The 15,950-nt window shown below is 36.7% G+C and overlaps 1 protein-coding gene across 1 annotated transcript in view; it reads right to left on the minus strand.

Moving 5' to 3' along the window:
- The window catches only part of SOAT1 (sterol O-acyltransferase 1), a 57,328-nt gene that overhangs the window by 1,561 nt on the left and 39,817 nt on the right, over nucleotides 1–15,950 (minus strand). Inside the window, exons 4-15 of the mRNA XM_011361225.2 lie at nucleotides 12,187–12,335; nucleotides 11,030–11,089; nucleotides 9,144–9,251; nucleotides 7,962–8,244; nucleotides 7,148–7,226; nucleotides 6,525–6,606; nucleotides 6,182–6,227; nucleotides 5,368–5,497; nucleotides 3,603–3,700; nucleotides 2,388–2,486; nucleotides 1,133–1,268; nucleotides 392–537 (exon numbers count right to left, since the gene is read on the minus strand). Coding sequence (XP_011359527.1) covers nucleotides 392–537; nucleotides 1,133–1,268; nucleotides 2,388–2,486; nucleotides 3,603–3,700; nucleotides 5,368–5,497; nucleotides 6,182–6,227; nucleotides 6,525–6,606; nucleotides 7,148–7,226; nucleotides 7,962–8,244; nucleotides 9,144–9,251; nucleotides 11,030–11,089; nucleotides 12,187–12,335 — 1,416 coding nt within the window. The remainder of the gene's footprint in view (nucleotides 1–391; nucleotides 538–1,132; nucleotides 1,269–2,387; nucleotides 2,487–3,602; nucleotides 3,701–5,367; nucleotides 5,498–6,181; nucleotides 6,228–6,524; nucleotides 6,607–7,147; nucleotides 7,227–7,961; nucleotides 8,245–9,143; nucleotides 9,252–11,029; nucleotides 11,090–12,186; nucleotides 12,336–15,950) is intronic.

Raw genomic sequence — 15,950 nt, forward strand, 5'->3', positions numbered from 1 at the left:
ATTTGGGAGTTATCCATATGCAGCTGAAAGCTAATGCTCTAAGAATGAGACTCTTACATAAGTATGAAAAATAAAAACTAAACAATCAAGAGAAACGGGATCCTAGGCATGTGAGTGTAGCTGGATGTTTTTACTTTGGAAAGGAAGAAGTAAAAAATACATATGTTTAGGTTTGGGGGATACATATGCCACTGGGAAAACTCTGGACAACACCTACATTTTTAGGACACAGGAAGAAAAGTAGAAGGAGTTAAAGAAAAAGCAGTCAAAGAGAAAGAAGAAGAGAACCACTCTTCTCCACTACTCTCCTCCCCTTACGATCACCCTCCAATCCTTCAAAATCAGGGGACTAACAGGTTACTTTTCCATTCCAACATGACTGATGACTCACATTTTTCAGAGGACAGTGCTGCCGCGCATACCACTCTTGAGAATAAAAGCATAGGATGACTCCATTGCCCGCGAAAAGGGAAGTCCACATCATAACGTTCCAAATTGGCCTTTTCCGACTATCATTGACAATGAAGTTAAAAGCCACTAAAGTTAGAAAGATAACAAAAAAAATTATATCAAAACATAATCTATCAGGAGATGAGCAGCCTCAGATATCTGCTGCAATCATTTAATTATCACAATGAGCACAAATCGTGTGTATACATGTTTTATTTTGGCCACTGGTTCTATACATAAAAATGAAGCTTCAGTGTTGAAGTTTATTAATCAGTGATTAATTCAGAGTCAGATGATATTCAGAGCAGGTGAAAATATATTTCATGGAATCATTCATATTCTAACTTGTCCCCCACCTCGACCCAAAACAGGTTCAGTTTTTTTCAGGGGGTGAACACAGACAGAGTTGAAAAATGGGAAGTTGTTTTTATAGTTGTTATGACCTGCCAAATCATCATTATCAATAGTCTTCAAAGGGTTATTTAGTTCGTTTCCCTACTTCGAAGTATAGGCATCTAGAAACAGAATTGTGTATAATTACTCAATGTTCTCACCATCTGATAAACAACACACTCTTGACATGGTGTTACTAAATACTGTCTGGTTTTCTACATTGATTCTATACTCCATTTTCTAAATTTCTCTTTTAGCATCGATCTTCGTTGTATGCCAAGATACTTACTTCCAAAGAACATGAAGAGCACGAAGAGCACTGGATAGAAAAAGCTCAAGGACAGAGCCAAGGCATATTCATGCACTACGGCAGACACAGCAAAGACAGCCAACATGGCAGCCGGTCTGAATCTCTTAGTGAAAAACTGAGGTAAAAAGAAAATATTAAAAAGTTGTTTTAACAAAGCAAGTAAGCATGAACCACATGACCTAAAATTACCACATGCAAAAGCACCTATGTAGTTGTATTTACATGTGATTTTCCGATCTACTCCTTGGATTAATCCAAATATACTATAATAATTTCAAAAAACATCTATGTGTTAAAAATCCTTATTTTACTAAAATGAGGCATTTTCAAAACCATTAATGTTGAAGGAACATTTGAGATCTTGCTTCCCAGCTTATGTCATCAGCTTGGCTCAAAATACCCCTATAAAAATTTTTTAAAGCCCATTGATGTTGAAAGATCTAGGTATGTTTTCCAAAACATTAAAAAGTTATGAGTCACTATGGTTCACAAAACCTAGTTTTCATATATAAATGGATACATCAAATCTCAACCTTAAGAGTAACAATGCATGGTAGACAGGGCAGGCACCCTCTCCATTTTCATAGGCAACAAAACTAAGATTTACAAAGAGACTTGCCTCATGCACAAGCGAAACTACACTTCTATGTGAAAGGACACTCGAATACAGTGTATTTGCACCACGACATGCTGTCATCTACAGTGCCATTATTTAATGAATAAAGTCTGCGAGCTGGAGATGCTAGCATTAATCCACCATGAGATTCAAGATTATACTTCAACAGTCTAAATACATTCTGCTCTAAAGAAGGTCTCAAAAACCTGTATCACCAATTGGAGAGACAGAAATCCAAACACAGGTGTTTCTCCACTTTTAACAAAGAAACAAAAACAAAAAGAAAACAATAAAAGCTAGAGGGAGATTATTTGTTGGCAGCGAGATTCATAAGAAAGGATCCATTATTGGTGGACCATTTCCACTTCTCCAAATGCTTCCATGCATTCTTACTTTGGAATTATATAAAATAAAATCTAGAGCAAAGACATGGTATTAGACCTAGTAACTGTTCCTACTGGTCTCTAAGCAGTACCATTCAAAGCTGGTTTCTTAAACATAAATGGCTCACAGAGAATTGAAGACAATTAAGTAGAACATCTTCCAGCTGCACAATACCAATACTTTCTGGAAAAGAATGTCCACTTCTTAAACAACATCCTAAATCTTGCTGCTTACCCACAGAAAGTCCTTGTAAGCATAGTAATATAGCCAGTCATGAACCACCACATTCCACGTCCTGTAATAGTTGGAGTATGATGTGGAGTTCCACCAATCCTGAGGGAAAAAGTGAAGTTATAAAACGCACATGAACCACACGCACACATGCAACGAGCCAAAGCAAAACCCCGAATATCCCCAAAGAACATACGTGCGTAACATAACACCCAGAGTGTGTTACGATAAACTGCCAGTCCATACATTGATGTCAGAAAAATTAAGATTTTTTGGTTATATAAGGCATTTTGGTTATAAGTGTTGAATATGACATTAATTCTAGTTCTATATATGATTAAGTCCCTAGGTTCATTTTGTCTCATTCTTGAACAAGTTATGATGGGAGACACAGAACATAGTCATTAAATCTAGTGTTCCTCTAAATAGCAATCCGTAAATCCCCCTCAGTTTGGTAAAGCGCAGTGAGAATTCTCAGGTCCCGTAGACTTAGACAGCATGCTAACGCTAAAAACTGTTTGCAGATATCAAACAGAAAAACAAGTTGTACAAGGAGTGAGATTGCAGCTAACCTGCAATTCTGATGCTCACATATATATGTCTCTATGTATATATATCATTCCCTACTTTAAGATCAGACCAATAGAATCTGACATCTAAAATTTGCAACCTACACTCACCATTTCTTTGAGAAACAAGTGGTAGGGTTGCAGTGTTACCAAAACCACAACAAACAAACAAATTTCTAGACTCTGGTTCTAGCCTTGAACTTAATTCCAACTTTGGAAGTGTAAGCGTACTATTTTAAGCAGAACTGATGCTTTTCAAAAATATAGGAAGGAGACGTTATTTCCTTCATGAACTATTCAACAATTTTAAATGGAATCATCACTCCCACAGCACCAGACAGCCGATTTCAAATGAATGAACGGTCAGCACAGTCTCATAATGTCCTCTGGACACATGCTTTCCTTCTGCAATCACGGATACAGGACCCAGTAAAAACCATGTGCTATATGACAGGAGGTTATATTAGAGGTAGAAGATAAGGCCTATTATACTGATATCAGAATTTCAGACTTAACCTTGGTAAACCTTGTGGGGAAAATTATTTCACAATGTCTACATTAAAAAGTTAGTAGCCAATGATGCTCAAATACTTGACAATGGGGATGTAAACAAAATGTGAAAACAAAGATGAGTCCAAGTGTATATTACCTTATAAAACATCCTGTCACCAAAGCGTAACATCTCAGCAAATGCATTGAGCCAACAGTGCAAAAGGGCAAAAAAGACAAGGAACAGAATCAGCACACCTAAAAATAAAATTAACACTATTAAGAGTCTTTCTAAATAGCTCACATACCAACTAGTTAATTATGTCATTATCTGCTTAGCTAGAATTATTTTGTAAAATAAGTTATTATTCCAGCTTACCCATTCCAGAGATGATACAGTGTTCTTTTGAAAGTTATTTTAATTTTATAAAGTAATAACTTCCTTCCAAATGGGTTTCACAAATGACTAATGATCCAACCTGTTTTTAATAGAAATGCCTAGATGTATGGCTTAACTTGGTACCCAAGGCCCTTTAAAATCTGGCCCTCAAGCATTCCCCGAAACCGGTTGTTTAAAACTGAAGGAGATTCCCCCCCGCCAACCCCCACCCCAGGAGACATTTGGCAATTCTGGAGACATTTTTGGTTGTCATGACTCAAGGGTTGGGGGTTGTGCTACTGGTATCTAGTTGTTAGAAACCAGGGTGATGTCAATGCACAAGATAGTTCCTCAAAACAAAGAATTATCCAGTTCCCAATGTCAATAGTGATAAGATTAACTTATCTCCGACTCTACTCCTGGTGTTGCAAACATCATCCATGACTGGACTCTGGCCATTCTAAGAGAACTCCGTACCTTTGTATCCATTCCACTACCTGAAAGTACCTTTCTACCCAGGCAAACACCTATCTGTTTGCAATACCCAATGTTAAATTTCATCACCAATATGATACAAAGTTCATCAGCACTTATTCTACTTATGTATAATATGTTACACTATAATGTAAAAGATCCATTTACATGCCCATCTCTTCCATTCACTTTCTTTATTCAAAAAATATTTGCAAGAGTATCTACTATGTGTTAGATAATATGGGAGAGATTATGACTGGCTGACTTGCTAGAAGACACGATCCTCGATCTCAAGGAATTTGTACCCTACTGAGAAAGATGCACAGCATCTAACACATATCCTAGTAGAGGGACAGATAAAAGAGTTTACTGGAGTAAATCATGGGGGGAAATCAGGGAAGGGTACTAGACGTCTGGGAGAGAGAGAAAGGAAGAGAGAAGTGATGATGGAAAACATCAACATTTGATGGATAAAGAAAAAAAAGAAAAAAGAAAAGAAACTGTAAATACAAGCTTCTAGAGAGTACAGTATGTATGTCTTACACACTGCTATGTCCACAGCACCTGGCACATATAATAGGTACTCATCTATCTCTAAAAAATAAGTGGAATGAAGGAATTAGAAGACTGAAGTACGGCTAGAAAGACAGAAGAAGAAGAAAAAGTGGCGATGGAGATTTCAAAATGTGGTCCACAGCACCTGGTGCTTCATGGAGATCAAACAGGGTAATAAGGGCTAGAGCGCCTACTGGATTTAGCATCAGGATTTTAACAAAGGCCACTTCAGTGGCCTAGTTAGATTAGGAGCAAGATTATGGGAAAATAAGCACAAATAAGCACTATCTACACAGTCAGAGAAAGCAAAACTTGAGTGAAACTCAGAAGACCAATGGAAAGACTTGCCTGAAACTAAAACATACTTCATTTATGAGACAGGTAGAAAGAGGTCAAGATGGTTAAGACATGTAGATGAGTTCACAGTTAAAAGCAGGTAAATCAAAGGTGCTCATACGAATAGCTTTATTTTCCTTGCAACTTTAAGAATGGCCAAATTAACCAGCACCTGTATTACCTGGCAAGATGGAGTTAAAAACACACAGGACCAGAACTCGTGCGCTGAAGGGTTCCTGTTTGATATTCCGAAACAGGGGGATGCAGAGCCTTTCAAAGATGTAGTACACATAAAATAAGCACCCGAAAACCTGGAACACAGCAAAGACATGATAGTGATGGCTCGATAAGGAAAGATGGTGATTTTGCCTTCCAAAGAGATATGTACGCGACCCTTAAACTAATGTTTACATACATATTCCACATTAAATTGCCAAACCGTAACCTTTCAGATATTACTGGTGCCTAGTTTCTACCATGCCTTTTCCCAACATGTTTACCAAATGGCATTTTTTAAAAATCAGACCTCTTGGAACCTGCTTCTCCTGCTACATAAAACTCACAACAAAACAACTTATTCCATAAATGGGTATTTGACTGAGACAAGAATTTAAAAGGGGATCTTTTGGAATTTATGATTCTGATAAGGGGTTAGGGAGGAGTGGGGGGAGGGTCAGATCACACCCACACATATATATATAGCCCCCCAAAAACAACCAAGAAGGGGAGGGGAAAATTAATGTATTTACTGAAGTAACCAAATGAAATTACTTTAATTAAAATAAATTCTTTTATTAAAGAAAATGACTTCTGATGTTGGCAAAACAAACACCGTTTACTGTACTGAGAATAATTTAAAGACTTCAGAAAGAGTTCTAGAGCTCCCAATAGACATAAATATATCTATGATTTAAATAGATTAAATTACTAGAATAAATTCAAAGCCTTATCTCCCAGCAATCAACAAACTTTATCGACAGTTAAAAAAGATTTACCTGTGCAAACTGCATAGCAACATAACCCCATCGTACAGTGGGAGTCCTAAAAAAAGCAACAAAATAAGTTTTCTACATAAAGTAAACAATTGAACTTTAATAAAGATCTTCACAATATTTTCCCACACAGAACATCATATTTGGCATATGAAATACTTGTATAATTCTGTCAAGAATTACTGTAAGCAAATCAGATTGCTAGAATCATGATTTGGGGCTCCCCACGCCAGTGAGATAATTAAAACTCATTCTATATTCTCTGTAGCTGTACATGAAGTGGCCCCTGCCCACCCGACTCCGGCCACACTGCCGGCGCCCATGTCTCTACTTCGCAGCGCCTTACCTGGGATAGCTGTCGCGGTAGATGAGGGTGGGGGCAAACAAGAAGTACAAGTACTGGTTGACTGTAGGTACTGGGACAGTGCCTGGAAAAGGAAAACTGCGCTTAGAGCAGCAGCTCTTCAATTTCTCTCAGCAAAACTAACAAGGGGAAGTGAGGGAGCACAGACTAGAGAAGAATAAATGACCTCGCTGAGCTCGTGTTGCTTCCTCCTGATCTCCCCAAATGATGTCTTCTTATTTTTATATTATGTTATATATTAATATGTATATTTTATATTATTTTTATATTAATATAAGTTATATATTAATATATGTTATTCCTACGACTTAGAGATAACTGCTAGAGTTTTAAGCAGCAAGTCAAAAAATAAGCACACCTGGGTGTACTGAGTCTATTCATTCTATAAAAATTACACAAAGTTACGAGAGTCTAATGATCAGTGTTTTTAAATTGTAGGCAAAAGAGGAACAATCAGGAAATAGTGACACAGTCTCCTAAATCAATACGGATCCTATATATTTAAAATCAAATATAATGTCTGCAGAAAGTAACTTGCCACCCTAGTAAACACCAAAGATTGAAATACCCTATAAATAATCCTTTGACATAATGGAATTACATACGTGATTTCTCCTTAGCTGAATTTAGTACCCGAGGCACATTCTCTCTGACAAATGAATGGGCCTTCATTATTAAACGGATCTACAAAAGGAGGGGGAAAGAAAAAGATGAATCTTCTATCATTGACTTGTCTCATATCAGAAACACCAGAACACCACTAGATTATAGTCACATAAAGAATGTTTTCATTTTACACATACCAACTCAAGTTCACTTTTATGGAATGAAGCCCATGAAAAACAAACTCTAAAGAAGGACCTGTTATTACTCAAATTATTTTGCATCTAACAGCACTATTATAAGTATATTACAAATTAATCAATTAAAAGCCTCTACAGAGAAAGTCTCCAGAAATGTTCCTTTCCATTAGTCAAACAGAGCAATACAGACGGCCGATATAAGTCAGAAAATTCTAAAGGCTGAACAAATAAAATAAATCCGTTCTTTAGATGGGAACAGTTATATGACAAAACAATGAATCCGACATTTCGAAAGTGGGGTTTTTAATTACAAAAATATTTTACAGTATAGATGACTATTACAAAAAGTTTTCAAGAACAAAATCTGAATGAATCCAGAACAGGTCAATATGACTTAATCAGAGAACACTGAAGTTAGAACAAGTTTTAAGAGATGAGATGGTCTAGCTTAACACTTTAGTTTTAAAGATAATAGCCCAAAGGAACAGAAGTGAAAATTTACTCAACTAATACAACTAATAATAACAAAACATCAGTGTTATATAATTATTGTTGTTGTTATTGTTGTCATTTTAACTAAGTATCGCGTGGCATTGGGCAACACTCAAAACTTTACCTGTTCTAATATAATAATGCTCCGGGAAGCTGGTGGCAATGTATACGCTAAAATAGCATATGCTGGTCCAAAACCTAGAACTCCAATCTGGAAGACCATGAAAAGTAAGCAATAGAAGAAAGAATACATCGCTGGATAAGAACTCTTGCTGTAGCTTCTGGCCCATTGTTGAAAGAGGAAATAGGGAAATACAAGTGTACTCAAGAACATGGCCCACCATGTCCATATGACAATGTAAAATTTGCCAAAAGCATAAGATATCATGCTGAACTCAAGCACCAGCCTGGGGAGGAAAAGCACAGAGAAAGGACACAGAGGTAAATTTTTAATATGTACTGATTTACAAAAATTCAAAACTTTCAGACTCCAAGACTCTCACTTTTAGGAAATACAAGAACACTAATACATCCAGTCACAGATGTCATAGTTGTGCTAGATAAAGAACGGCCTCTAAGCCTCTGCCTCCAAATGTATTTCAACAACAAATTTTCTAAAAGCCCAAAGACAGCATGGTCTTTGAACATGAGATACCCTAGATAACCTAAAACAATAAGACTCTGAATTTCTTAAAGATTAGATTCTCACATTAATACATTTTTAGCTCTAAAACATTCTATGGCAAAGTTAATAGTTAAAGTATTCAAATATTAATCATTGTTGTGTACAAAAGATGGTTTTTCAGAAGGAAATAGGAACAATTCAAAAATCTATTAATATGCTATTATACCATTATCTCAAAATTTAACTTTTGAATAAAGCACGTAATTCAATGTATAATTACCACACTGCTATTTTAAAAGTTACAATTTGATTTTTATTAGAAAAAATACAACATTTTTCAAATGTTAATTTCCAAGAAGCTACTTATTTGTAGTTAACCTGAAGTGCATACCATAGTAGAAAAAAATGATAAACCATACGTACCAAATTGTCCCATGTAAGAAAATTACCTAGAAGCTACTAATTTTAAGTCTATTAAAATAGGCCATTTTAAAAACAAAAGTAGTGAAACTTCTAATCTTCTTTTTAGTTGTACTTTTCAGGATAGAGAAATCTCAGCTGCTGTGGGATTTTCTGTAGCACATTTAACCAAATCACTCTTTTTAACCCAAAATTTAAATATAGTGAAAATTTCCAACATCCCATGCATCAACTAGCCAAACGTCTCTTTTCTCGTCTTACCTTCCTTCATCAATGTAATCTACTACAAGTGTGCTGAGAATAAAGATGATGAGGAGCGCAATAAACATGTGATATATTGTCCTGATGTGGTCCACCTCGAACAGCTCACTGTAAATGTAGTTTAAACAAATGAAATCGATAATCTGTATTCGATGGCAAAACCCCATACATTAAATAAGACGTAAAAGCAGTTCGGAAGATGCTTAATTCACAGTATGAACACCTCGGTTATCACAGAACATTAAACCTGAAGCAGAGAAGGTAAATGATATGACCAAGGTAAAAACTTAACGGAAGAGCTTCGGACAAGGCTCTTCCGGATAAAATGGTACTGCCTCCCAGAAAACAGCATGGACAGGCAACACTTAAATGGTGTGCATTCTTGCAAACTACCAGAACCTATGGTTTTCTAAGGGAGGCAAAAGGCCATTCACTGCAAACAGAACACAGAAACTTTTCAAATGTTAAAAAGGTTTTTAAAAATCCTATTCTTACATTCTACTCGACACTTAACTAATACACATATTAAGTACTATCTATTTCCAAGATGATAAGATTCACACTTATGCATTTCTGTAATGTTGATGATAAACAACTACTACGACCCCACAAGTCTATAAATTTAACCGTTTACATATGCTTTTCACTTCTAGCCTCACTTATCTTTTTATTTGACTTAGACTGGGCTACTTTTCTTTTAAAACATAGCAATGACCTTCTAGATGACTTTTTCTAAATAAATGTGGGTTTTTTTCTATTTGATCAAAACAAGCGTTTTAGCTTTGTTTTTGGAAAGGTGTATGCTAATCTTCTAAATAACTTTTTGAGGAACCTAAAATACTATTAAACCTTTGGATTAAAATCTTCAAATTCTAAAACTCACCCGAGCCATAGAATCTTTTATTTCCTTGGTTAAAAATATTTTTTTAATGAAATGTACATTTTAATTTTCTTATTCATATAGTATAATTCTATCATTAAAATCTTAATTATAATGTTCAAAGAATTATTTTGATTCCCTTTTATGTGGAAAGCCTACATTTCCCCTCAGATATAGATTTTAAAAGATAATCTCTTCAAACAAACTGAAATGGGATTCTACATTAGATGTTCAGAAATCTTTGGCCTTCTCATCAAAGTTAAATAATACAGATCAATTTGGCTTATAGAAAGTGAATTTTGATAAGCATAAGATGCATTTTTAAAGAAAAGCATGTTAATCACTTAAGATAATTTTTCACCAGCCCAACTATTTTAAGTAACCTATACTAGTGCAGTTTAAACTACAGCAGTATGCTAATGAATAAATGAATGAGTAAATAAATGATCTTGGAGAGCACGCAAAATATTCACTGCCTACACAAAATGTACCTTTAATTTTTCAGTTCACAAATAATGTCACCATAATTAATTTCCATTGCCTGATTTTTTCCCCCACAAAATCCACAAAATCAGAGTTCTAAAATAAGTAAATCTGAGAAAATTATCAAGTCTCTATGCTGGCTAGCCAAAGAAGAGATAAAAAATTTATATATCATAAAGGCAGCAACACCAAAACTCTCTTGAAGTAGTTTACAGAAATACAAACTTTTGTTCTAGTTCTTTGGGAAACCAGTTCTCTGCAACACGACTTCAAGGAATTTATCAGAGGACAAATAACTGTTCTTATTTCTAATATCACCTTTGAAACTAGATACAGAACCAGAGACCAGAAAGAAGAAGCGAGAGACAGCAAATGTACAAAAAGAAGTATCAGATTAATGATTTATATGACTACAGATCAAACTCATCAAGCATTCATAGATTAAGCAGTGATTTTAACAATCAGAATAGCTTTTCTTAAATTCGAAATAATAGCTAACAAAAAACAACTAAAAAATACTCACTCTAAGAGAGACTGCCTGATGACAAAAATCTTTCCGTGTTCTGGAGGTGCTCTCAGATCTCTAGGAAGAGCAAATATTGAAACAAAATATAAATACTTGTATTATAAGAAATTTGAACCTATGGATGAGAGAAAGAATATTACCAAGTACAGCATAAAACATTAACTGCCTTCTCAGTATGATCCAGGTACTGTGATGAGGATTTTATACGTGTTATCTCATTTACTCCTTCTGCATAATGCTATGAGGCATGCACATGCCCATCTGGTTAGGCAGGAAGAAATGTTCTGCACACCAGACTAAAGCATCACTAGTTCCTGACATCACACAGTGACAACCACTCTTCCTTCTCCTAAACACGCCTAAGGTCACAGACGGGCCTCCAGCCATACTTACTCCAGTTCACACACTGCTACTGGTCTGTTCCCCAAGAACTGCACTGATATTTATGACACCCTCCACAACGTCGAAGGGCCTCCAACCACTCCCAACATCCTCCTTACCTTAAAGGTTGCCTCCAGTTACTAAAATCTCATATTTTATATCTAGCATGATCTTCTCTAGGTCTTTTTGCAGCACTTCTATTGACTATTACCAGTTAAAACTGTCCCCCAGAACAGGAGAGACTGGGGGAGACCACAGAGGCATAAAAGCAAGGACAGCACAAAATGACAAATCAGCACACACTGGCCTGTGACAGCCCTCCACTGCTCTAGATGATTGACCAATTACAAAAATAGGCACTAACTGTGCTGTACTTTCTCACAAGTATTACATAGAGTATAACAGAGAGGCAGTATAATGACGTGGTAAAAAGCAGGGACTCTGGAGCCAGATCCGGGGCTCCAAGCCCACTGCATGGTCCTGGACAACATATAACCGCTATGTGCTTCAGAGTCCTAATCTGTAATACGCAGACAGCTAGAGCATCTACCTCATAGGGTCACTGTTGGTTTAGATGTAGGCCCTCAAGTGTCAGCATAGTCTTAAATGAGGGATGCATATTTGTCACATCCATGTATTAAGATGAAGAATCCCTCCCTCCAGTGGTTGAATAATTTGCCCAAGGTAACACACAGCAAATGAAAAGTGCTGCTAGGGTGTAAATCCAAGCATTTTTACTGTTTGCATTAAAAGAAACTAATACTCATACTTACTTAGCTCTATGGTTTTTCTCTCCTTCGAGAACAGAAAAGGTCGTGAGAGCACAACCACCATTGTCTAATGATGCTGATTTTTCAATGAGATTGGTCACGAAATCGTCAAAGTGAGTACCGACTTCCTTCATAAAAAATGGCTTCAACTCCTAGAATTTTAAAATATATAAAGCATTAGGAACTAATGCATGCTTATGGATTAGTAACTTTTCTCAAGGGTTCGCTTAAGCAGAGCTGAATCAAAGAAATCCAGGTTCAGTGAGCTCACAGGAGTAAAAACAGAAAAGGATTTCTATAGTTGACCTGTAGTTTCAGAAATGACTATTAAAAAGCAACATAATGATTTATGTCTTTTAAAAATTTTAACCATACGTCAAGATATCACCTACAGTAATCACCTACTAAATGAACTCCTACAAATATATAAAACCAAAATAATAGAAATGATAAAAAATGAGTCTATTTTTCTCTTTAAATTTTTATCTGTAAAATAGAAAGTAAAAATCAGTATTAAATAATTTTAAGCCTTTTCTTCTCAAGCAACGCTTTCTCCCAAGTGCCTACTGTTTATATTTTAGATCATGTCATTTCTACACATCACCAACTTTTAGACTGTAATGTTTATTCCTAACTCCACAGCTATATATTTCTCTAACACTAACACATTTTTGTAACATAAAATTATTATACATTTTGGTCCCAGACTATATTTAATATCCGGTTTTTGAAAAGTAGGAAGCAAAAAAAAAAAAAATACTTCTTCAGACTATAATAGCCACCTACTATGGATGCTCAAACTGTAAATTTAGGTATTTTTAAATTGGCAGGACTCATCTACATAAAAGAAAACAAAGAGTTAGTTACTAATTCTTTAATGAAAAAAAAAAAGTTCTTTCTTTTAAATCGGGGTCCCCAATCCCCAGGCAGCAGACCAGTACCGGTCTGGTCTGTGCCTGTTAGGAACCAGGCTGCACAGCAGGAGGTGAGTGGCTCGCAAGGCATCCAAGCTTCATCTGTATTTGCAGCCGCTCCCCAGTGCTAGCATCACCGCCTCAGCCCCACCTCAGATCATCGGGCATTAGATTCTCATAGGAGCCCCGGTTCCTAGTGCCAAAAAGGTTGGGGACAACTGCTTTAAATAATTTAGGTAAAATCTAAAATATCTGAAGTAGTATTTTTCTAGGTTCTTTTATACTAAGAGTTTGACTATGTCCTTTAAAAGTAAAGCCAAGAAATACCAATGTACCTACTGAAACTACATGAAGGCTTTTAAAACCGCTGTCTCCCACAGTTTCCAAACGTCTTTTGGGCACTGGGCAGTGAGACTACACTAAGGTCCCGTCTTTCACAAGACAGCTGATGGAGGCTGATGGAGATGGAAAATACAAGACAAACACATAGAAACACGACACAGAAGAGTATCACCTGAGCAACGTAACTATCAACGAAGACTCAAAGAACACACAATAGTTTAGTAAACAAAGGAACAAAGCTGAGATGATAAGAAATGTCTTTTTTCGAGCTGGTAATTGAGCTGAAACCTCAAAGAACCAGTAGGACTCAATTTTAGTGAAAAGTGGCAGAAGGAGACAATGTGATTAAAAAAGAGAGAGGAGAGAAAATATCAGTCAAAACAGAAAATACGAATGACATAGGTAAATTTTTAGGACAAAATATAGAAGACTTTGTTCTCTGGAAGAAAGAACAGTTTTTATAAAATTATTTTTTCACGCTAAGGTTATCTAACAGTATTTCTAGTTCCTTCTGCTTATTCTATTTCCATTATACGCCATCTTCATTTTGAAGTTTTTCAATAGGATACTCTCCGACCAAAAGGAAAACAAATCTCCAAAAAAAGTGACATGGAAAAAAGGGTCCTTTCCTCATTTAATCTCTAGAATTGGACTGATTAATAAATAAAGGCTTTTTTTTTTTTCCAGCTACAAAAATGTTGTCCCATGTAGAAATATACTAAAAGATTAGAAGGGAAACGATTTGTTCATTCCACGAAGTGCTAAGTCCAGTTCTGGGTCCTGTTCTAGATGCTGAAGATATAACAATGGACAGAACCGAGTCCCTGTGCTCATGAAATTTACAATTCCAGTGGGAGTAAACAGGACATCAAGTATGCCAGATGGCGTTATGTAAAGAAAGGAAGCAGAGGGATAGGGGAGGAGTTATCTTTCATAGAGAGGTCAGGGAAAGTTTCAAAGATAAGATACCAGTTGAGAAGATGTGAAGAAGGTGAAGACGGCAGAGGTTAGTGGACATCGGTGGGGACAGTCCCAGGAAGAAAGAAGCATGAGTGGAAAGCACTGAGCAGGAACACCCCTGGCAAGTTTGAGAAACGGCAAGAAGCAAGACTTCATAGCTGAAACCAAAGTGTGATAAGAATTGAGGTTATGAAAAAAGGGTGTGTGTGTGGCAGGGAGGGGCTAAACCATATAAGGTCTTAACACTCATATCAATCAGTCCACTGAAATTGTACTCAGCAGTGAAAAGAAAAAAGAAAAAAAAGGTCTGGAATTGTGAGATGTGCCAAAGGGAGTCTAACCATTTCTTGTAGCTAAGATTCCTCACACTCTGGAACCAGTCTCCTTCCCAATTAAGCACTGGGTTCATGGTGTATGTTATACAAATATCAGTAAAAGCTGCTGAGATCAGGTCCTAATTCACTCAACTCAAGGTGAATAGAGTAGTCAGCTTCTCGTGGCACCGGAGCTTGTGCCTTACCCGCCATCTACCCACAGATGAGCCTTTGCCATACATTCTGAAGAACTTGAAACTTCTAGCCGTGTAGTAAGAAAACTTACAGCAACCTTCTTACTCTGACCCTCCTTGTCAATTGTATCTTTTTCTTCTTCCTCCTACTCTCTTCCTTTCTTCCCATACCCAGAGAACTCCTACTACCTTTTCTTCTTCTCTAGTCAGCCCACAAGTAAGGGTATCCCTTGTTATCCCAATCTGCTATGTGATCTCAGGGACCAAAAAGATTTGGAGAACAAGGAGTACTTCTATCATCCGGCACCTACAGTGGTGAACAAGATACATGCAGCCCTGCTCTTACTGAGCTGACTGTCCGTCAGTGAGGGAAGACATAAATTATTAATGGTACAGTGATTGACACAAAGAAAGAACAGTTCAGTGTGCCAGGAGAATGAAGAAAGAAGTAAAAGAATAAAAACCACGGGCATCTCAGTGTGAGGGTCGCTATATGGTGGTGACAGGTGTTAAGATGTTGACTTTCTGTGTAACATCTTGTAACTTTCTTTCAAGACCCACCTCTCCTACCTATGACTCCAAACTCAGACAATGCAGAACGCTCCCTGGGTGTGCAGAGCTAAAAGAGGTCCTGTTTTAATGTGATTAATTCATGTCTTTTTTCCTGCAATAAAATTTATGTGAGCAGTACGGGAATCCAACTCGAGCTAGTACAGTACTAAGGAAAAAGATGTCTTTAGCGCTAATAACAAAGTGGTAGAGAAACGTGAGCTTTCATTCAGGCGGATCTGGGTTCAGAGTCTACCTCCATCACTTGTACATAGCCTCAGGCAGGTTATTTCACTTTTCTGAGCAGTTACCTCCAAAATTGAGATGGAGAACATCAAACTTGCTAAACTGTTGTGTGACCTTAATTTGTTTTAAAGTTCAACACAGAAACAAAATCCTGTAATAACGCACAGCACGGGACTTGACATAGTTATCACTCCACATATATTTGTAGCTCCAACCCCTCCACACTCAGTCAGAGCTAACCTATAAGG

The sequence above is a fragment of the Pteropus vampyrus genome, unplaced genomic scaffold (genome assembly GCF_000151845.1).
Source record: "Pteropus vampyrus isolate Shadow unplaced genomic scaffold, Pvam_2.0 Scaffold65, whole genome shotgun sequence".
In the NCBI taxonomy this organism is placed as follows: domain Eukaryota; kingdom Metazoa; phylum Chordata; class Mammalia; order Chiroptera; family Pteropodidae; genus Pteropus; species Pteropus vampyrus.